The sequence below is a fragment of the Scyliorhinus canicula genome, chromosome 5 (genome assembly GCF_902713615.1).
Source record: "Scyliorhinus canicula chromosome 5, sScyCan1.1, whole genome shotgun sequence".
NCBI lineage: Eukaryota > Metazoa > Chordata > Chondrichthyes > Carcharhiniformes > Scyliorhinidae > Scyliorhinus > Scyliorhinus canicula.
Genome location: NC_052150.1, coordinates 78,134,397 through 78,156,737, shown reverse-complemented (window position 1 = coordinate 78,156,737; position 22,341 = coordinate 78,134,397). Strand labels below are relative to the sequence as shown.

At 41.2% G+C, this 22,341-nt stretch overlaps 3 protein-coding genes and 3 long non-coding RNA genes across 9 annotated transcripts in view; 3 read left to right on the top strand and 3 right to left on the bottom strand.

Annotated features, from left to right (window-relative positions):
• Nucleotides 1-10,751, top strand: part of LOC119966062 (homeobox protein Hox-A3) — a 44,454-nt gene extending 33,703 nt beyond the window's left edge. For 3 of the 4 annotated variants that reach the window (XM_038797259.1, XM_038797258.1, XM_038797257.1), the window contains exons 2-3: nucleotides 6,586-7,170; nucleotides 9,103-10,751. In XM_038797259.1, coding sequence (XP_038653187.1) covers nucleotides 6,702-7,170; nucleotides 9,103-9,875 — 1,242 coding nt within the window. In that variant the 5' untranslated portion in view covers nucleotides 6,586-6,701 and the 3' untranslated portion in view covers nucleotides 9,876-10,751. Of the gene's footprint in view, nucleotides 1-3,155; nucleotides 3,343-6,585; nucleotides 7,171-9,102 lie in introns of those variants that run through there. The other variant, XM_038797256.1, reaches the window with a different exon arrangement.
• Nucleotides 875-2,998, bottom strand: LOC119966070. Its single transcript, XR_005460670.1, has 2 exons — nucleotides 2,260-2,998; nucleotides 875-2,143 (listed from the first exon to the last, which is right to left on the bottom strand). It is a non-coding gene; the product is annotated as an uncharacterized LOC119966070 (long non-coding RNA).
• A 289-nt stretch (nucleotides 10,752-11,040) lies between the features above and the next one.
• LOC119966069 lies at nucleotides 11,041-14,277 on the bottom strand. Its single transcript, XR_005460669.1, has 2 exons — nucleotides 13,744-14,277; nucleotides 11,041-11,202 (listed from the first exon to the last, which is right to left on the bottom strand). It is a non-coding gene; the product is annotated as an uncharacterized LOC119966069 (long non-coding RNA).
• A 187-nt stretch (nucleotides 14,278-14,464) lies between these two features.
• Nucleotides 14,465-16,583, top strand: hoxa2b (homeobox A2b). The gene is made up of 2 exons (XM_038797260.1): nucleotides 14,465-14,912; nucleotides 15,429-16,583. Exons 1-2 carry the CDS (start codon nucleotides 14,561-14,563, stop codon nucleotides 16,166-16,168), a joined length of 1,092 nt encoding a protein of 363 aa, XP_038653188.1. The 5' UTR covers nucleotides 14,465-14,560; the 3' UTR covers nucleotides 16,169-16,583.
• A 72-nt stretch (nucleotides 16,584-16,655) lies between these two features.
• LOC119966068 lies at nucleotides 16,656-20,383 on the bottom strand. Its single transcript, XR_005460668.1, has 2 exons — nucleotides 20,129-20,383; nucleotides 16,656-16,951 (listed from the first exon to the last, which is right to left on the bottom strand). It is a non-coding gene; the product is annotated as an uncharacterized LOC119966068 (long non-coding RNA).
• A 105-nt stretch (nucleotides 20,384-20,488) lies between these two features.
• Nucleotides 20,489-21,962, top strand: LOC119966064 (homeobox protein Hox-A1). Its single transcript, XM_038797261.1, has 2 exons — nucleotides 20,489-21,175; nucleotides 21,616-21,962. Exons 1-2 carry the CDS (start codon nucleotides 20,554-20,556, stop codon nucleotides 21,960-21,962), a joined length of 969 nt encoding a protein of 322 aa, XP_038653189.1. The 5' UTR covers nucleotides 20,489-20,553.
• The last annotated feature ends 379 nt before the right edge of the window (nucleotides 21,963-22,341 follow it).

The following is a 22,341-nucleotide window of genomic DNA, read 5'->3' as shown; positions in this document are numbered from 1 at the left end:
TTAAATCACTGTTGCTTAAAAAATGTCCCTGTTTGTTCATCTTCACAGTGGTGGTATTTGATTAATGTAAGGCATAAAGCAGGCTGAATTGGGTGTGTGATGGTGGTGGTTTGGGGGGGGGGGGGGGGGGGGGGGGAGTATTTTACTAGCAGGCCGTCATTGCGTTGGAATACTGATTGTCTCGAGGATTTAACGAAATAAATAAAAAGACGATACAGCCCAAACCAGTACAGCCATGCTTTAAAGTAAAGAATGGCTGCGCGATGAATAAAAGGCTGGAAAAACACTCGTTATGATATGCTGGGGGTGCAAATGTTCTATAAAATTGCACCCACCAGTGAGTCCTGCTCATGAAAGGTCAGGGTGTTGCGATTTGATTTATGTTTTCGGTGTTCTGGGACAGCCGTGCCAATGCAATCTGCTTTAACGAATGCTTTACTTCTTTTTAGATATGACAAATCACATTGGCAATTATTGATAGCCAGATCAGTACCCTACCGTAATTCTACCAATCGCGTAAAACCAAAAACAAATCGGCTGGGAGTGGGGGGGGGGGGGGGGGGGGGGGGGGTAGGGGATGGTTAGATTTTTAAAAATCATTGTGAATAAGCAAAGTTATTTTCTGCCATATTTTCGGTTCTACGCGGCATGGGTGTCAAGCAATGCTTTTATTGGAAGATATCATTACTTTGCGAACAATTATGGCTCAATTGTGCCTTGCCCACGCAATAAGCATTGGTGTGGTTGATACTTTCCATTGGACTTTGAACCCTCTATTTGCCTTCTCTATTTAATTCTTGCAATATATCTGGGGCCTTTCTTTCCCCTCACTTCATTTGCCGACGCAAAGTTAAATGCAAACACTGGGCAAATATTTTTTTCATAACACATTAACAATTTAATTGCAGTTGGGGTTACACGTCACTGTTTCTTGCTGATTTAATATCCAGCCTTGGTGCAAATTTGACAAGGCTAAACGACACACAAATAATAGTTTTTTAACAGTGTTTGAGAGCAAATGAGAGCTGGATTCGTACGGACATATTTGAAAACGATACATACATAAAGTGCCTTATTAGGAGCGACGCACAGAGAATCTATAAGAGTTTTGTAACATACATCCTGGGCTTGAAATATTTCGTTCAATATTGCACAGGAACCTTAACATAGATCAGAGATTATTTTGCAATATTATCATATGTATACAATTTTTTTTAAGGGGCTAGATTGTTTGTCCTTCTGCCCGTTAATAATCCACGCAGAATTAGTCGATTTACTTAAACCGATGGGGGAGGGGGGTTCAGCTCTCCAGCTCCTTTTCTTTAATTCCGTGGAAATTAATGGTTTCTCGTTTCCGTTCCAGACTTTATACTAAATAACAATTCTGCAATCAGAGACTTTTCAGTGAGACTGAACAAACTTTCGGTGAGTTTTGTGTACTATTCTGATTTAACAAAATACATATGGTCGTTAAAAGCCCCAAATGCAAACATTGCAAGATTTCATATTTATTAGCCCTCGTGCCGGCGGCCGCTGATGCTGAACATCTGCTAAAAGGACCACAGTATGCGATAACAATGCGAAATTACACATGCTTTTTTTTGGTTAGTCGAATAAATAAACAATAAATGTATCAACTGCAGAAGAAATTACATCAAGCATAGATTCTCGGCCATGAAATGGATTTTAATTCATTACAGACTGCATTTGTAATTATTAAAAAATGGCTGGCGGAAATGTAAACTATCGGGTATGGTCTTCGAATTTCGAGCAAGGTATTTTAGAAATGGAAGTGCCAACGGCTGTAATAGTCATAGGCACCTTGTTTTAAAAAAAGGAATCTATCTATCGTTTGGATCAAGCCAAGCGTTTACTCCTCTCTTCGGTTCTCTTTGCGGAACTTAGCAACTAGCTGCATGGAGAGTCGTCAATCATAAATGCGTAAAACATTTCTTAGCCAGTATTTTAGTTCACTGCACCCAACGAGCTTGCGCGATGATTTCAGAAGACACGCTCACATAAAGCAGACGCTTCCAATTTCTATCCAGTCGCCTTTTAACTGAAACACACTTGAATCAAACTAAGTTATAGAAAGTTTTTTTAAAAATCCACCATCCGTGTTGTTACTTTTTTTGCCATCTTCCTACAATGTCAAGAGAAAGAGAGAAAAAAGTTGGAGTCAGCAGTTTTAAGGAAAGTGGAAGGACTGATCATTGACAATAAAGCACTTCACTACAGATAGAACATTGGGCGGCTTACTTGAAAAGTTGCAAACGAGTGAATTTTTGTCCCTATCTTCCCTCCTACGCTGGTTGGCTTTCCCTTTCAAGCAGTTGCATCGCAATAAAGCGATAGGAGCAAGTGTTTTCACTTTAGTGCTCTGTTTACAGACTTAGTGCATGAAGTCATAAATCTTACGTAGCCATAAACGACAGAAGCATTGGTATGCATTAGTGGTGACTATAGCTCGTCTACTCCTTCAGTTCTCGCCTCCTCTGTCTCGGTTTTGCTTCTGAAGTGTAACTTTTCGCTCCTGTGTCTGAAACACTTTTACTTCAGCATCGTTAACGCCTACAGTTTTCTCAATACGGGGTAAAAACACATTGGCCCTGCTTTAGAACCAATTGAACCTGTTTGAAACCGGCTGTATTTTCACCCTTGTGTCATATTTCCTCTGCACTATTCTCATGCTGTACTTCAAACAAAGACCTTTCTTTGCAACAAGGTGTTAAGAAAAGTTAATGCAGCACTTTCAATGCGGAAGTTCAAAGGCACATTTGATTGTGGTTATTGTTTCTCAATATAATTATTAGCACGTGAGTTGGTTGAAATGGGGCGAGTTGGATTCAAGTTATGATTGTAAAGATTTAATGATTGCCAAACCAGGGAGTTTGTGTCCTCCGCGTTGGTTAATTTGCATAATGTTCATTTGTGACGCTATGTTTCGGGGGAGTTTACCCAGCCTCTCTGTTCAATACTCTCACACAGCAATCTTAAAATCCGCGCTTTTACCATTCAATATTCATAAGAAACATACCCCATTTCTTTGGTATTAGATAAGAGCAGCCAGGAAAGCTGATAGTAGTCTTATCTCCCTGACCAGGGCGAGCTGCCATAATCACAGGGCTGTCCATCCAAAAGCCTTCTCGCCACTTCTTTGCCGCTCTACCATTTTCCTTATCCCATTTGCCGCGGTCGTCAACGAGTGACTTTCAGCGTGTAAGAGCAACTGTTTGGCCTTCATTCTACTTAATTTGGAAGTTTTGAAACTCCTGCTTATCGATTTCCCCGGTGAATCTGAAAATATTGTGCCGTGGTCTGCGTCTATCGTCAGAGGCTAAGGTAAGCTGGCACAAATAGGCTATCACTCGTGAATGGCGGAGTTTATGTCCCAGTGATTTATGACCATATGACTTAAATCTCGGTTCAAGAAGAGTTCACATGCTATAGCTTCCTTTCACATCGTGACTGATACCCGTAGGCTTCGAATTCAAGTATTTTATTTCTATTTTCTATTTCTCCCGCACCGTTGATATTTTCCTCTACATTTTCCAAGTTTTGCGAGTTTATTACTGCCTACACTGCCGCCTGGGGCACATCTAGACACATGAAGTTAGAAACATATATTATTGCACTTGGTAGATTATGTGTTCCATTGATTCATTTTCAACCTTTTCTTTTACCTTGCTTATCCTTGCTGATGTTGCAGGGAATGCGGAAATCTGTTTGGGGAGCAACTTTGTTTACAAACACGCATTTCCGTTTGGGCTTAGCTGCAATAAGATTTGGAAAAGGGTTTAGATTAATTTAAGAAATATCTAATATTGTGGAAATTTTGTTTGTTTATGACTCCCGTCTTTCACTCTATTGGGGAACTTCACGTCTGATAGGCAGTGGAAAATGTGTTTCTGTAAGAGTAAAATAGTTTATGCGTGTTCAATTCAAGGTGTCTGTGTGCAGTCACATACCATTTCTGTATTGAAACATGTAAGGAGAATGAGAAGGCATAGTACTCCAGGGTGATCTTGTTTTAGAAAAAGGTTAGGACAATGAGGAAATCGATTTACAACACATTGAGTTGCAATCGCGTAGAATCAGATGCAGAGCGTTTGCACAGGTGAGTTCGCTTGTGGTTAATGTTGGAAGGAAAATGGCGGACAGCACGCAAGTCTGAGAAACCAAGGGGAAATGCTGAAGTGTCAGCTCCTATTATTAAGAATTTCCAATTGCTTTTCACAATAGAAGGAATAAACCACAGCTTTTTACCAATTGTTTATACCTACATGCTTGAGAAGGAGTTCTGATAATATAGTCAGAATATCTCGAAAAAAAAGCGAATTATTGACAACTCCTTAACAGTAAAACTCAATAATTCAATAACATGTATGCTATTGTCCCCTATGGTGGTAACCAACTCGTTAAACCTACCAGGGGCCTGCGGTTTCAGGCACTGGACAGTCACTGACCTACCATTCATTATTTAATTGTTTCAAATTTACAAAATGCTTCGGGAACATGCAGTGCTGCGAATAACAACAAAGCAGATGATTCATGCTTAACACAGGACGTCACAATCATTTTTCAAATGCATTTTATTGCTCCAAGCGTTCAATTTCAAAAATAGAAACAAATACTATTCCGAATCTATACTTAGCACAGCTATGCACCCCCCCCCCCCCCCCCCCCCCCCCCCCCCTACTGATCTCAAACTCTTCGCTTTTGCCGAGAGCTCTAAAAAATATAGTGGAGACAGCTCCAAGTTCAGGTCATATTCATTGGGATGGTACGAAAAATGTTTACAGAAGTATAGGAATGAACAAGATTAGAAGATGAAATTTGGTTGGTCAACAAAAACGTACAAAACAGGAGGATTGCCTTTTAAACGAGCAGGTTTAAAATGTGTAAGGGAGCCCTGTTTACCAGGAGTTGGAACTATGTCACTGCCAGCATAACAAAATGGATGGGCTTGCTTTACTGGTGTATTTTCCTTTGTATCAGTGTAGCTGCAGCAAAGAGAGGCCCAGCAAACAATGGCTTGCTCGCCTAGGCCATATTTCTTTCTCAAAATAAAGAAAAATCTCGTCATGACAACCGACCTATAGATACCTTAGCCTATTGAAAGTTCACACCCGTGACAAAATACCCGGATTTTATTTTGGTACATTAAACAAAGATCTGTAGGCCCAAGGTGAGCTTTGTATACATGCGATGCTGAAAACAATTTTATTTTGTCCTTTTCATCGATTTTTATTCCACTGTAGAAGCACATTAAAACTACCCTTAAAACGAGATATAAGGATTGCACATTTTTAAAAAAAGATGATAATGGACTGAACCACTTGAATAGATAGAATAGTGCTCAGTTCCCTGCCTGTTTCTCGTGATGCAGACGCTTTCTGTGGGCTGGGCTCCCAACTCTTCCCCCGGCCCAGTGACCCCCATACATCAAATTAAGAGCAGTTTCAGAGACAGAGCCTATTATCGTTTGGTTGGAAGAAAAGTTCACACCGTGGTCATGCAGAAGAACGCCAGTTTTTCAGGTTCCTGGTCCTTTCCGATCCATCATGCTTTTAGCAGGTAGAATTCAAACAGTAAAAGGAACCCTTGGAAATTTCCGCCACAGCAAATGGTGACCTGTTAAAAGTGGAATCAACAGGGAAAAAAACCAAGACTGATCTGCCGGCCAGTGTGGCTAAATCTGAGTCGCCGAAACAAATACTACTTTTAGTGCAATGATATTAGCCACAGTGCAATTAATGAAGTGCTTGCTCCACGTCCCGGGTGGGAAAGTGACGAGTAATGTATTTTAAACCGAGTTCCTTTTCTGCAGAAACAGCTTTGTTGCAATACCAGTGGTGTCTATTTACAAGAAAGGAATGTACAAATGCAAACTAACACCACGATTCAGGCAGCGGGCAAAAACTTCAAATATATATTTTTTAAGTAACACAGCGCCACAATTAACCTGCTAGTTATCAAAATTAAAGTTAGCCCCTACATGATTTGGTGCTTACATATATATTTGTGTTTCTTTGCAGGAAGTTAGAACCTCTCAAGTTAGTTTCTTTCGGTCCCACTTTTAAAAAAACACGAACTCATTACAATAATTACAGCACTTAAATTTCATCTCATTCGATCTGACTGAGATGTAACGAAACACTTATTTATCACTGAATCCCGTTTACACAGATGTACATAACGCAAAGCCGTTTCCAGAGGCTTGAAAAAATGTCTTTACACGGAAAGTGCTTCTTTTCAACTACCTAAGAAGAAGGCTGCTCCTAGTTTAACCTACCGAAATCCTTCTTTCACGTGAACCCACATGTAGCACTGCATTTCCCCGATGAGACAGAATTAAATAAAAAAGCTGCAAACTACAGCTACCGATCGTTCGCAGTGCAACCACACTGAGCATTTACCGCTGAGAATCAGTTTTAAACCGTTGTTATATGCAGGTTGCCCAGGGCTAAGCTGTGTGACCAAATATTGCTGCACACTTTTTATGGCTTTTCATGTCAGTTGCTATTGAGAGTAAGATGGATTTGTACCATTTCGCCATTATGGTTTTGTTTCTTGTAACCCCAGGTCTACCCGAGGAGGCCATTGGAAGAAGAGAGTCACGTGACACAGGGTGCCAATGTTATTCTATAAGGGTGTCAAGACCCTGTCAGTTTGCGAAATAAATATTGGGAAACAACGAGATGCAAAAGGCGACATACTACGACAGCTCTGCAATTTTCGGTGGTTACACATACCAAGGAGCAAATGGTTTTAACTACAATGCCAGTCAGCAGCAATACCCGCCTTCGTCCCACGTGGAAAACGACTATCATCGGCCCGCCTGCTCTCTGCAGTCACCGGCCAGCACTGTTCCCCATCACAAACCTAACGAAATCAATGAAAGTTGCATGCGAACCAGTGCCAGCCAACCGAGCCACCACCCAGTTATTGCTGAGCAACCGCAACAGAAGCAGCCACCACCTCCTCCTCCACCACCTCCACCACCACCATCTGTCTCACCACCCCAAAATACCAGCAGCAACTCGACCCAGTCCAGCACAAACAAAAATCCTACACTTACCTCACAAACCACCATTAGTAAACAAATATTCCCGTGGATGAAAGAGTCGCGCCAAAACGCCAAGCAAAAAACCAGCAGTTCCAGTTCAGGTATAAAGTGCCCTGTTTTACCTTTTGATTATCAGTCGACATGTTTATACAGCGGGTAGTATTTCTAATGGAGCTACTGGAACTCTACTGGCTACGCCCTCATCCTCATAATATCTAAGCAACAATAATTTCAATAGTTCTGGAACCTGGAGCAAAAAATAATGTATGGGGCATTATTAGACCGTAATGAGGCAATTAGTTCATTAACTAATATTTAGTAAATTTAATTTAGGCAATTTGAAGCACATTACCGGGAAACAGTTTGAGAAAGTGCACGTCAGCCTTTCTATTCCTCTCCCCCTCTCTTCCCCATTTCTCCCCTCCCCCTCTCTCTGCCTCGCCTCTCCTCTTCCCTCTCTCCCTCTGCCATCACTCTTGCACACAAACGCACACATCCTCTCGTCGAAAATTCGCATCTGCGTCAATTATACCAGTTATATATTAATGATGTTATTGTATACGTGCATAATTACACTGAACTTAAAAGATGATATTCATATAACACGATTAAAAAAAATATTCAGCAGTGTGCCAATATTCTGCATATGGACAATTAAATATAAAAGGCCCAGGTTTTCGACCGAACTACTATGCTCTACCACATTTTAAGTTTGAATAATCTTCGCATACATGATTGGACTTGCAATATCCATTGCTCATCTGCAAATATGTAATCATATTCACACACTCAATTCCAACTGATATAAATAAATTACTAACAAGTGATTACCAAATTTACAGACAAATGAACTGTTTGTACTAGTCCTAATGGTTTAATGATATTTAGATATCAGATTTGAATCTGTGGCCTACAACTGCAAGCACACAAGCATACGTGTATTGAGAGACATATATGTAAGGGGTTTCCATCAATTTTATACAAATAATGCATTTTATGGAGATCAAATGGGAAATGGTAACGTGACTTCAAATCATGAAACAAAAGTAAAATGTTGCAGGTGCTGAAAATTTGCAATGAAACCGACAGTGCTCGAAATATTCAGCAGGCCTGACAGCATCTATGGAGAGAGAACTACAGTCTAATGTTTCAGAACGGTGCTCTTTCATCGGAACGAGGAAAAATTGGTGATGGCTAGGTTTTAAGGAAGTTCGCCCCCCCCTCCCCCCCCCCCCCCCCACACCCCACACCCCCCACACTTACTTAAAAACGTTGACATCCCTAACTTTTTCCAGTTCTGATAGAAGATGGTGTTAATTGTATTTTTCTCTCCAGATGCTTGCTCAACGTTTCCAGCATTTTCCCGTCTTTATTCCAGACTTACGATGAGTGGACCTAATTAATCCTTACTTGTATTAAACATGTAATAACGTGTCTCTAGTCAAATGCTTTCTTAGCTATCACCCCTTCGCTTTAAAATGATCGTTCTTATTGTGTTTGATACTATTGTGGCATAAATAAGTGAATGGGGAAGGGGGAGTGGCGGAAGGATTGTATCTTGTTGATATTGGTACGTGAAGTGAGTCAGATAACCTGAAGTCAGTATTTATTTCGAAGTACGACCAAAGATCATGATTAGATATGTCTAGAAATTGGTAATTCAATGCCGTTGACGTGCATTGCCTTTTGTTTTAAAAGGCTGCTCTACTGATTGCAGCATGGGTCAAATTAATGCGGCTTTTGCATTACCGATTCAAACCTACCTCCTTGATTGGAATTAGTCATGGCCGATGCATGACTATGTCACCAACACTAAGGATGATAATTTGGAAAATAAGTAAAGATCTTGCGGGATTTTGAATGTGGAGACTGAGCCATTAAGATTTTAATGATGGGATTATATGTTGATGTAATTAATTGAAAATATATTAGAATGTGTCATAAAGTTTATGATATGTAAATATATCGCAAATGCCGTATTTCCAACATGTATGGATGGCTCGATGTGATCATTGATTTGTTCTTCTTTACAGTTGAAAGTTCTGCTGGTGAGAAAAGTCCTCCGGGCCCAGCCTCCAAGAGGGCACGCACAGCATACACCAGTGCTCAGCTGGTGGAATTGGAGAAGGAATTTCACTTTAACCGCTACCTTTGCAGGCCCCGGAGGGTCGAAATGGCCAACCTCTTAAACCTCACTGAAAGACAGATTAAAATCTGGTTCCAAAATCGTAGAATGAAATACAAAAAGGATCAGAAAGCAAAAGGCATGCTAACTTCCTCTGGTGGACAGTCGCCCTGCAGAAGCCCCATTCCACCATCAACAGCAGGAGGATATGTAAACTCGATGCATCCCCTGACAACCAGTGCTCCATACGACCCCCACTCGCCTACGTCCTTCAGCAAACCTCATCAAAACGCCTATGCTATTCCTACGTCTTATCCCGGACCCCTCAACAGTTGTCCACCTCCACCGAAGAGGTATGCTGGGACGGCAGCTGTGACGCCTGAGTATGACACACACCCGCTTCAAGGCAATGGCGGCTATGGGACTCCTCATTTACAGGGTAGCCCAGTCTATGTTGGAGGAAACTTTGTGGACTCCATGCCGAGCTCTGGGCCTTCCCTTTTCAGCCTAACCCACCTCGGTCATCCTCCCTCTGGAAACATTGACTACAACAGCGCAGGGCCAATGACAAGCAACCATCACCATGGACCTTGTGACCCACATCCCACGTATACAGACCTTTCTTCGCACCATCCGTCTCAGGGAAGAATTCAGGAAGCACCCAAGCTGACCCATCTGTAATGGACCAGTTAGCTCTTGATAGACTATCACTTTCTCATGCTTCGAGTCATGCTATCTATGATTACACTCCCTCTTTCCCCCTTGCCTTTTTTGGTTTATTATCAACCCTTATAGTTTACATGTAATGTACCTATTGACAACCAATCATTGCTTGCATTGCTCTGTCTCTGATTAGTGATTGTTCTTTTCATGGACTCCAGCCTTAACATTCAATAGTAGAAGTGAAGTACTAAGGCTTACAGAACTTTGCATATATAATCTTCTACTCTATGGAACAGGGTATATGAACAAATTTTCTAAAAAAAAATACTTAAACGTGAATTTGTTTGTGCTTTATCTTTCCTTGCGAGGAACAGTAAAATGGTTTATATTGCACTTCTTTACATTGAATGGTTAAACAAGATCAAAGTGCTTGTACAGGGCTTCCCTGGGCAAATAAGGGTTCTTGTCCATCTTTCAGTATGTGTGTATGCTGGTGAACATTCAAATTTATTTATTTGCTCTTGCAAAGGAGAATATTCTAAGTGTTTTAAATATTATTTATCCCCATTGTCGCATATTTATAAAGAGAACTGTACATTGACTATTTACTTGGTTCTGTTCAGCCTTGTGTTTTAAGTCATGGTAAATATATGTTTTTTTTTAAATTCCTGTAAAATACACAGAAAAGTAGTTTTCTGTTAGTAATGTATTCATGAAAAACGCAATTTGGTCAATTGTGGGAATAACGCCAAGAAAAGGGACTTAGTCTGTAACTGTAGTATTCTTAAAATGGAACACAAAATTGCCACCGTTTTGGTTTAGATATGCATTCCATGCTGCAAATGAGATATACGCTGGACAGCGAGTTCAGACCAATAAATTTTTTGTCAGCAATACTGTGTTGCTTGTAATGTTACTTTCGATGAATCATATAGATTGTTTTGCTTCAACAATATTTGCGAAAATGTAAACTCGTTCAGTAATGCACAGTAAAACACTCAGCCCAGTAGTCAGATTTCCTTTGTGTTGTGTGACTACAACCAAGTGTTTCAACCCCCACACTGTAACATCATCCATTATCATGTGGCTTGCATCTGTCTCCAATGCTGCATTTGCTGAGGCCGAGAAGAAAAGGGCTCAGATTCTCTCCCACGCAAGAAATGAAAGGATTTACAAGAAGACATTACTAGCTTCAATTTTTAATCATTAATAATGTTTTGTTTGATCAAGATGCATATAATGTACACAGAAAAGATACAGACATTGCAATTGATAAACAAGATTTCTCCAGTCAGGAAATATTACTGTTCGCCGCCGTTTCTCCATCCGTTTTCCAAACAAAATCCTGTACAGGCAGAGAGAGAAGAGGAAAAGGCGTCAGGATTTAAAAATGTTTGACGTTATTCATTTTAAGCTAATATCTGATTAAGAAATACGATTGGAAAATTTAATATTCTAGCTGTTGAAGACACAGTGTCTAGATATACCACGACTCTTAAAAATAAGGGTCAACCCTGATTTTTAAAAAATGCAACATCAATCATCGAGCAGGCTTGTTTCGATGCCGGTGTTTTATTTAGTACTTACCGCTTAACGTTGAACCGTTTAAAATAAAGCACGAAAGAACCTTATTTTTAAAATTGTTGTCAGTATGTCCTTTATTTATTCTAAAATGTCCCAGTCTTTTCACATAAAGTGAACGCCGCCACATTTGCTTTCACAAATTAACAGTCCAGTTTGAAGTATAAAAAAAGATGTGTAACATATTCACCAATTCAACATTTATAAATAATCCTTTTAGTTCAAATGAGCTTTCAATATGACGTTCCCGTGCCTATTTCCCGCATCAACGAATAAAACCCAGAAGTGAACTGAGAGTGATGGTGTATCATTTAATTCGTACAATTGTTGCTCAAAAAATTTCCCTTATCTTGATTATTGATTTCAAAAATAATATTTTGAGACTAGATGGCATCGGCGGTAATTAATGCATCCTTTAAAAATCAAATATATATATGTACAGTTTTGGACAATCCATGTCTGCATTGCAAGTGGGAAATATAGTCTTCTGAAATTGTGAAACAACAGGAAGAAGAAAACTTACACTTAGTGCTCAATTTTAAAAATTAAATTAATTTCCATGTGGCAGAGCCTGCGCGCCGAGGAAGGAGACGCCATGTTGTCGGCATACTCGCTGTCAGTGTTTCCCTGAGGACATGCTGTCTAATTTATCTTCCTATCCAAAATACATAAGAGACTTTCTTTATGCAGCTAGCAATGTTTTAAAAGTGATACAATTAAAGTGCATATTGACGAACTGAACGATGCTACCTAAGCAGAACATTATAAGCAGAACATCGACTACATCACACTAATCAAATACCACAAAACGCAAGTTTTACACATGGCAGATTGAACGAAATTATTTTGTAAGCTGATATAGTCCGGTCAACTTGCTTTCTGTACAGTGCACGCAAATAAAGCCCCTCTAACGAGAGAACGCTTTAAAAAGGCTGGCTTAGCCGTGATCCGAAATGTTACACACTGATGTATTCCAAGTTTACCCTATTTCCAAAGATTAACTTGCAACGAAAGATCTCACAGAAGTATGATATTTACTCAATATTTATGACTATCCTTAACTGAGATATCGAAATGCCATTTCTACTTTCGAATCAGCTTAAAATCTTTGCCCTCAAAAGCAATATAAATCCACGGAATTCCGCTCAGAACACAAGGAGGATACTCACAAAATGGTAACAATCTAACTACTGTTTCTGATGCACAAATACACCCCAGAACATGTTGTCTCCGAGCCGTTGAGGTTGCAGAACTGAAACGTTCTCTGTCAGATGGGTGTCTTTTTTCCCTAAATATTCCAAGGTATTAATAAAAGACAACATCGTTTATAGCTTAAAATACGTTCTTTTCTGTTTCATCTCGTTTTGTATTGCTAACAGACTGAACCCAGTGTGATTTGTTTTCGCCCACATGCCCATGCAGCAGAAAGGCTGTGAAAAACTCCGCAAGCCAACACCTACACACATTTCACATACAAAAGCTCCATTTGATTGCAAAAGGTCGCCCCATTTGTAGCTTAGGGTGGAAACCAACAATTCAAACTTAACGGGGAGACAGCTAGTATAAATGATTAAATGTTGGTCTAATATCTTCTATGCACTCACCCCATGCGGCGTTCTAGCTCAGTAGAATATGCTATGACGAAGAGCTAAAATATCTTCGATAACTATTTAAAGTACTAAGCAGAATTCTCAAACTCTTGCTGATGGTATTCAACATAGCAGAGAGAAGCTTTAAATGTGTTCTTGGGGGCCAGAAGCTGTCAGACCTTTTGCCGAACAAGATTGATAGGACACATACTTCCTTACAGCTTTGTTTGCGGTATAAGCAAAACGGAGGCCTACAAAACCACTACTATTTCCATCTTACCCAGTTCAACACAATCCCAGCACTTTACAATTCCTTGATGATGAAGAATCCCTTCCTGAGTGCGAATATATTTAGTAAATACTGCGGGGTCATAACGAATGTAAGTGCATCTTAAATTTGATTTAACCTGCCCTCCCCCTCCCCCCACCCTGCCAATTCACCATTTAGATAGAAGTACTATTATTTTTCTTTGCAATTAATTTGAAATTAACGTTTGTGAAAGCAAACGCACATCTTCAAGCATGCCACGCAAATCCTCGTTTTGTTAAAACTGTTTCGTTTTATGTTCACTGCATATGTAAATGTGTATATATTTACATGTTTGCGTGTGTTTGTGTGTTTGCGTACATGTGTGTTTTAAACGCAGTAATCTATTATCACCCGCAGTTAATCTTCAGATGTTGCAAATTTCACAAAACACAAGAGAATACAATACCTTCAGTCTCACGCCTTTTAGGTTTTTCGTTGATAATAAACAAACGACTATAAAAATAATATAATGTAGCATCCAAAATCACCGCCATATTCGACCTCCTGCTTGAATTATTGCCTTCATACAGCACCATAATCAAAGAATGTCCGGTACTGTACAAATATAATAATAGGGGGGAACTGAACTCCCAACGAATACATGAAGGAAATGGCTGTAGCTTCGTCTGTGTAACTTCTTATGTGGCTGGGTGCTGGGGTCCAGTGTCAAAACTTTGAAGATTAATGGATTACTTTGTTAATGACTCTAGGCGTCAGATTTAGGTGCAAGATGATTTGTGAGGTGCAAGTCGTCTTGGTGACAGTCGGTAACACACAGAGAAAGAGGAGCCAGCAAGTGTGCAGGAGACAAGAGAGGGAGAGAGAAAGAAAGAGGCAAGGCTGAATGAACTGAATTCCACTAGCTTCAAAATAAAAAAATCTTTTTCACATTTATTATGGGAAGATGGATCAAAAAGTGGAAATCAAAACACTGCTGGCCTTGAATGAGGCGTTTCTCTCCGACTTTTTGGATCAATCACATAGACAGTGCCTTCTTTTGATTAAACCCCAAATTGTCATTGGGCAGACGCAATCATGTGACAGCGAATTCGGTCCAATTTCAACCTTGTCTCCATGAATTCAATAGTTTAATAGTAGCACGGTCCCCATACGGCTGTAATCAGTGAATTAGAAAAAAAAACCCAGCAGCGATATTTTTTTTTTACGGGCCAAAAAAATAACTAACACCTAAACTTTCTCCCCTACGTTCTGTGGAGACGGCAATGAATTACGAATTTGAACGAGAAATTGGTTTTATCAATAGTCAGCCGTCGCTTGCTGAGTGCCTGACATCTTTTCCCCCTGTCGGTGATACATTTCAAAGTTCATCAATCAAGAACTCGACGCTTTCACACTCGACAGTGATTCCTCCTCCTTTTGAGCATACCATCCCCAGCCTGAATCCCAGCAGTCACCCTCGCCAAAGCCGGCCAAAACAGAGCCCAAATGGCTCAAGCCCTTTACCAGCCGCGACTCTACCTCCGGAATACCCCTGGATGAAAGAGAAAAAAAACTCCAAGAAGAATCACCTGCCTGCTTCTTCTGGACCCGCAGCATCCTGCCTGTCCCAGAAAGGTCAGCTCAAAGACGTTTCGCTTCTAATGATTGTCTTAACTTAAGTCTCGCTTATTTGCATGAATTGTTTAATCAGCTTTATTTGGGTTTGCTAGCTAATAATTAAGAGACCGCAGCACTTTTGGCCAACTTATTTCATGGAGGATGATTTATTTGCCGAGCTAGTCAGAAAATGACCTTCTGTGCTCTCCCCATCCTAGAGTTTTGATATTTGACAGTAATGAAGAGTGATAGATGAGCGCACGTTCATGGTAAAGCAGCTGATGCAGAGATCACCAAATGTGGAAAGGCTGTTGTAAACTTTACTGCAAGACCGGGCTTTGGTGCACGTGTATGCCACAATATCTTTAATATTTTACCAAGAGGTAGACGCCACAGCCGCAGACATTGAAACAATGGGTTTACTGCATTCAGGCGGCCATTTTGTTGCAGTGGGCAGTCTATATTTTTCTATAACATTGGTTCAAGTGACTGCAAACTCTTTTATTGTTGATTTCCACTTTTATTTATTTGTAGAAACTCACGAAATTCCGGATAATACAGGTGGGGGATCGCGGAGGTTAAGGACAGCTTATACAAACACACAGCTTTTGGAGCTGGAGAAAGAATTTCACTTCAACAAGTATCTGTGTCGACCCAGGCGGGTGGAGATTGCAGCTTTGCTTGATTTGACTGAAAGACAAGTGAAAGTATGGTTTCAAAACAGACGAATGAAGCACAAAAGACAGACTCAGTGCAAAGAAAACCAAAACGGCGATGGCAAACTTAAGAATTTGGAGGATAGTGGGCAGCCTGAGGATGATGAAGAGAAGTCACTCTTTGAGCAAGGCATCAATAATGTTACAAGCGCTCTGTTGGACAGGGAAGGCTATAGTTATCAAACCAATGCACTGACTCAACAGCAGGCGCAGAATTTACACAATGGAGAATCCCAAAGTTTCCCAGTTTCGCCTTTGCCCAGCAATGAGAAAAATCTAAAACATTTTCATCAGCAGTCACCCACTGTTCAAAACTGCCTGTCAACAATGGCCCAGAACTGTGCAGCTGGCTTGAACAATAACAGTCCAGAGGCCCTTGATGTCCCTTCTTTACAGGATTTTAACGTATTTTCCACAGAATCCTGCTTGCAGCTTTCAGATGGAGTATCGCCCAGTTTGCCAGGGTCCCTCGACAGCCCTGTGGATCTTTCTGCTGACAGTTTTGACTTTTTTACGGATACTTTAACCACAATCGATTTGCAGCATTTGAACTACTAACTGAAAAGTCGGTGTGAGCTGAATATGCCTTCATTTAAATTCGTTTTCTTTCCCTTCAGTTCATTTCAAAATGGTCAGTATTTTTGTTTCTCTTTTGATTCACTTGAATGTATTCGAGGGCCAATTCTCATTGCAAAAGTTAGTTATTGTTTTTGGACTAATGCCCCGTGTTTCACGACCCCGTCATCCAGCAATATGTGGGCTCCCCCCCCCCCCCCCCCCATGAAATCTATTGCATAGGAATCGTCCGATCTCTACTTTTACTTTTGTATTATTTTAAGGTACCTTGTCATAACTAATTTGATAGAGTAAAATATTATACGCTACAGGTAGCCATCCTGAAGCATTTTCTCTCTCAGGACTATTTTCACTGAATAAATACCTTTCATTTTTTGACATAAATGCATTAATAAAATTGAGCAATTTGGTCAGTGTCGTTCTTTACTTTTTTCATAACAGTATTTATTGAAGAGGACGAAGAAGAATTAAATAATCTGGGATCTTTATTGTCTGACTCCAGAGAAACAACAATAAAAGTGGGGCTTCAAACTTTGACCAAAGCTGTTGATGGCAGAGAGCAAGGCAGTAGGGAAATGTATTAATATTGCCTTTATTAAATTAAATTGCACAAAATATGTCGTGCTACGTTTTAATATTAACATTTTCAGATAACAAACCGAACGACGGCAAATAAGAATGCTTTATGTTGGAACTAATAATATTTCATCGAAAAATCTTCTTAAGTTCACACCCCACGGATACATCTGCCACCTTTCAGAGAATCTAGGAAAGAAGGGGACAAGTTTAGGGGTATTCACGTCCATGTGTATTTGTTATTTAAAAAACCTGTCTATCTATTGATGCCATTTTCTAATATATAACGCTGATTCCTCCACTGCTTATCTGTTTTGTTGCCAGCCATCATCTGCAATATAGATTTCCATGTGTATTACTGCATCAAGCACGTTTAAAACCGACCCTAAAAAAATCAACTGGTTGTAAAGACCTCCGGCATTGCCAAGAAGTTTATTATTTTAGTCATATATCGTACATTAGAGGTTTAATATCGAAAACCGATTCGATACAAGTCAAGTCAGCAACTTTAAGAAAAAGAAGTAAGTTGAGAGAGCGCCTGACGCGGCGCTTTAAAGAAAACGTCAATTCAGAACAACTGTTTCATCTTTTACAATCTTCTTCTTTGAAAAAGTCTTCAAAAAACATGATCTTAAATCTCTGTGCACGTTTTATAAAAGGCAAGGCAAGTTCTGTTTATTTTAGCATTTGCATTTTGGGCAAATGAAAGAGCAGCTGGAGGAATGCATTTTTATTGTGCACCAGGATCTTTAGGCGGCAGTGCCATTTTTGTTTTGTTTTAATCTTCCTGTAACATCCTCCATGTCCCCTCCCTGAAGAACTTGTTGTGTTTCCATTCGACAGAAACTTTCAGTATTAGACGCGGTGCACTGTGTGTGTTTGTGTTGCCATTCGAAAGCACGTTGCCCTTTTGCGTAAGCAGTGACAGGAACGGCTCTGGAGGTAATTCTTCCCAAACTCATAAATCAAAGCTCTTTTATGAATGAGAATGTCATCAAATGGATCAATCGCAGCAGTACATAACAAAAAAAACATCTTACGTATTTGCCTGGACCGGGGAACCCCTGTCAGTTTCTAACATGTAGGCGTTGAGTCGTAATTCATTTTCACTGTTTCTTATGGAAGGGCACGGCTCTTTCGACTGCCTGCTGCTGGCACTCACTCCGAATTTACACTCACTATATAAGGATTTACAACGATGTTACTGCTGGCCTGGAGTTCCGATTGTTTCATGATTAAGCAGCGAAATAATGGAAAGGACTTTTACTGCACACTGTATTACTGGCTTTGTGTGATGGCGTTTTTATCACTTTGTTTATCAGCCTGCTACTGTATTCTGTGTATGGGGAAGGCGATATTTCCTTATTAAAAACAAACCGCACGGGCAGATAGTGACACATTGTCGATACCTTGTCGCTATTAAACAAGTCTTTACACGACATAATAGGCAGCTTACTAGAAAAAGGTGTCCTTAGCCCCAAAGCACAATGAGGGAAGCTGGCGCGGTTCCTCAGAGCCACAAGCTTGCAGGCCTCACTCGATGGCGAGGGTTATCACCCTTAAGCACTAATAGTCATTTAGGGTGCGGGGAGTGGGGGTGGGGACGGACCAAATATTTGTGACAGCTGCCAATAAAAAAAACCCTTCCTGCTCAGGGGAAGGGGGGCGGGGGGGGGGGGGGGGGGGGAGAAGTATTTTTTTTTACAGGCTGAAAACTGAAAACGACAGAAGATATGATTATGTTTTGTGTTTGAAACGATTGAATTCTTCAGCAGGCAATTCCACCTCGAGTGAATGTTCAGAGGGAGTAAATAAAGATGGCCGAACTGATTGTTACAGTAAAGCTCCTCATTTGTTCCAACTCACCAGCATATGCAAACAGGAGAGAAAACATTTCTAATTGCAGCCTATATATGTCGAAGAATGCATCTTCATGGCTACATCGCTAAAATTACCATTGTGAACAGAAAAGAGGATTTTTAAAATTATAATCCGCAAAAATGTTTCCTGTTTTTTTCCCTTAGATCATGCAGTTCAATTCTGTCCTCATTTTGCCTTCTTAAGGACAATAGATAAGTCGATCATTGCTCACTTGGACTTAAAACTGGAGCTTTACTGAACTTAAGTGCATTGCTCAGGGAGTAAAATCTTCATATTTTTCACACCGATAGAGTTCCCATCGGTCTGAAATATACACTGGAAAATTCTTCCTGTGACATTTTCCATGAGGCAATGTTTTGCTAATTTCATGATTACTACAGTGAGGTGAGTGGTGAGGAATCGCTCTGGAATATTTTACAGATCTTAATCGGACATTTGCTTTCATTAGAAATTGTCAAATCTCACAAGACTAAATCTACGCCGAAATAAACTCCATGTTCCACGCGAGACGGCCAGCCCGCAATGCTTTCTTACAGTAGGGCTAGAATCCACCGTTTGTCATAATTAACTAATCCGAGTAAATTACTGTATCCAACCCTGATCCACGTCACTCTCTAATGTGCAAAAGATTGATCTCAAATCACCAGCAGCCCTGGACTGCTCTAAGGGGGCTCTACAGGAAGCTGACAGATGGGCGGCAGCGCCTTCCAATCGACCACGTTTGGTTACATTATGTCCCAGCCAAGGGGAGTTATTATTCATATCTGTGTGGAAAAAAAAACCCTGATTCCCGCTGTAAGCAGAATAAATAGGCAGGCAGCCAATATAATATAGAAGACTCTTTGGCTGCCTGTAGCCCTATAGTGAGGGGATGCAGCCGCCAGCCTGTGTTCGATTGAAGAGGCGGCTCATTTCCATGCCAATAGCGAGAAACCTGAGGACAGGCAAAGGCCAGGCCTTGATAGGCTGTTGCGTGCTTCCTTGTGACAGTCTTGCACAGTGAAGGCATGGCGCCTCCTTTTGCAAGCTCGCACCACATCACATTCTGCTTAAATACAAATCTTCGCATCAGAAACCCCTTAGTCCAATCAATCATCTCGCCCTTTTGTTTTGAGGGTCGTCTTTCGAGCTAGGTTGCACTGATTGGAGTATAATCAGTTTCTAACACGCACAAGCTATCTCCGTCCTGAACAAAATCTAACTGTGCCAAAGTTACCTGCATTGTCTTTCAGCAAAGTGCACAGTGGCCTCACACACAACCAATTCGCTTTGCATAGCTTTTCCCGGCCTAAGTATCACCCAGCTAAGCTTGGGAGGGGGGTGGGGAGAGAGAGAGAGAGAGAGAGAGACGACACACACATACAGTGCTACAGCAGAGACACTACAGAGGAACATGGATTCCCTTTTCATAGTGGAGTAAGGCCATTCCTAGAACTCTTTTCAAGGTTCCGGCTGTTCGGCATTTAATGCAGCGGCTGCTCTTACCTGAGCGAGAAGCTGCTGCTGTGCGGAAGCAGACGGGATATTCTCCCCATTGTGGCCGCGCGAGCCGCGGTTACTCTCGTGCCTTTGCAGATCCGAAAGAGGAGCAGTGCGTGCATCTAGAACACATTCCTGCGGCATTCTGCCGGGCATGCTTTGAAGTATAATGCACTTGTGGGCGAATAATGCGCGTAACCTTGATGGAAGAGCGTTTGTAATTTAAATGCCACTAAAACAGTCATCGATCACCAGCAAAAGCATGCAAACTTCGCAGGCAAGCCCGCGATTGGACGGGTCTGGTCACGTGGCGACACTTCACTGTATATTGATATCATTTTCTTTCAGCCCCATTGAGGAAGTGGGCAAGTTGGCACGGTCCATCCAGGTTGGTAGACTGTCACTTTATATGCTGGTTACCCCAGTGACAGATGGACAATGCAAGGATGAACTCCTTTCTAGACTATTCCATCATTAACGGAGAAAGTGGGACCTGCTCTTCCAGAAGTTACCATGTAGATCCAGGAATTACAACTTATCAGTCTTGTGCCGTTAATAATAATAACTGCAGCGCTGATGACCGCTATATCGTGAGCAGAAGTGTCCAAATAGGCGCACCTCCTCCTCCTCCTCATCACCATGCTAGCTATACACATCACAACAACTTGGGCATTTCCTACAGTGCCCACCCCAATTGTGGGGCAGGATACCCAGCCCAGAGCTTTAACACAGGCTACAGTCATTACTCATTGAATCAAGAGACGGATGGCAGCGGAGGCTACCAACAGTGTGCTCCTGCTGTCTACCCTGGAAACATTGCCTCAGCTATCAGCCCTCATAACCACAGCTATGGCGGGATGGTGGGACCAGGCCAATATGCCCACCACTCTTACGGACAAGATCAGCAGAGTTTAGCCCTCGCTGCGGGTTGTCACCCTCTGTCACCCGTCCATGGCAGTCACCAGGAAGCCTGCTGCCCCCCGTCTGCTGAGACCCCTTCCCCAGCACAGACTTTCGATTGGATGAAAGTGAAGAGGAATCCTCCAAAGACAGGTAAATTTTAGTTTCCAGGTAAATTCCTTTCTACAGGTAACTAACTGTAAGGTCTAAAACCGACAGTAGCAAGTGCGTTTGGAAAAGTGATTATAAAGTGCGTCAGACTCCAGGTTAAAAAAAAATCTTAATCTGTTGTCCGTTGTTCAAGGTGATTTGATGGCCTTACCTTTCGTTTATATTGCCCTTTGATCTATCCCTTCCTTCCAGTCTTATCAGCACGATGTGAAGCATAATTTAAACATCAACTCGCTGGTGGCATGTAGCAGTTGTAGAGTAATCCTTGTAGGCTTTTCTGACAAGCCATTTCTAAGCTACTGAAACGGTAATGATTGATTATCAATGCAGTGAAACTAGCCCAGCAGTCACAAGCAGTTGTCGCATTCTATCCTTTAGATCCCCTTCCACTTACCTGCTTTTTTGTCCCCCTCCTGATTTAGGAAAGGCTGGGGAGTTTGGTTTTGCCGGCCAGCCAAACACGGTGAGAACCAACTTCACCACCAAACAACTGACGGAGCTGGAGAAGGAGTTCCACTTCAACAAGTACTTGACCCGGGCCAGGCGAGTTGAGATTTCTGCTGCTCTTCAGCTCAACGAAACGCAGGTAAAAATCTGGTTCCAGAACCGGCGGATGAAGCAGAAGAAGCGGGAAAAGGAGGGTCTTACCTCAACTTCCCCGGCAACACCTGGGAGTGAAGCGACCACAGAAGACACCTCAGATAAATCTACCTCATCGACTCCCTCCCCATCGTCACCTACCTCAGAAACTACACACACTTCAGGATGAGACATTTCCAAAACAATCCCAGAGTGGGAAGCATTTCATTTGCGAGTCGTTTGAAGTTAGAAGGGAAAAGTGTAATGCGATCTAAAAAACCCGGAAACAAACCAAAATAAACTTATTTTGTTGGGGGGGGGGGGGGGGGGAGGAGGAGAAAAATGATCTGGCAATCTCTAAGCGAAGCAGAGATGCACTATTATAGAAGTGTTTACACTAAGAACCAACTATTGTACAATATTATTGTCCTATATTAATTTAATGTGTTGCATATATATTGTAAGCTGCGCTGGTTGTATATATTTTGTCAAGAGTTTTATCTTTTTAACAAGTATTTTCTAAAAAATAATAATACTGAAAGTCAGGGTCAAGCGACCATTATATGATA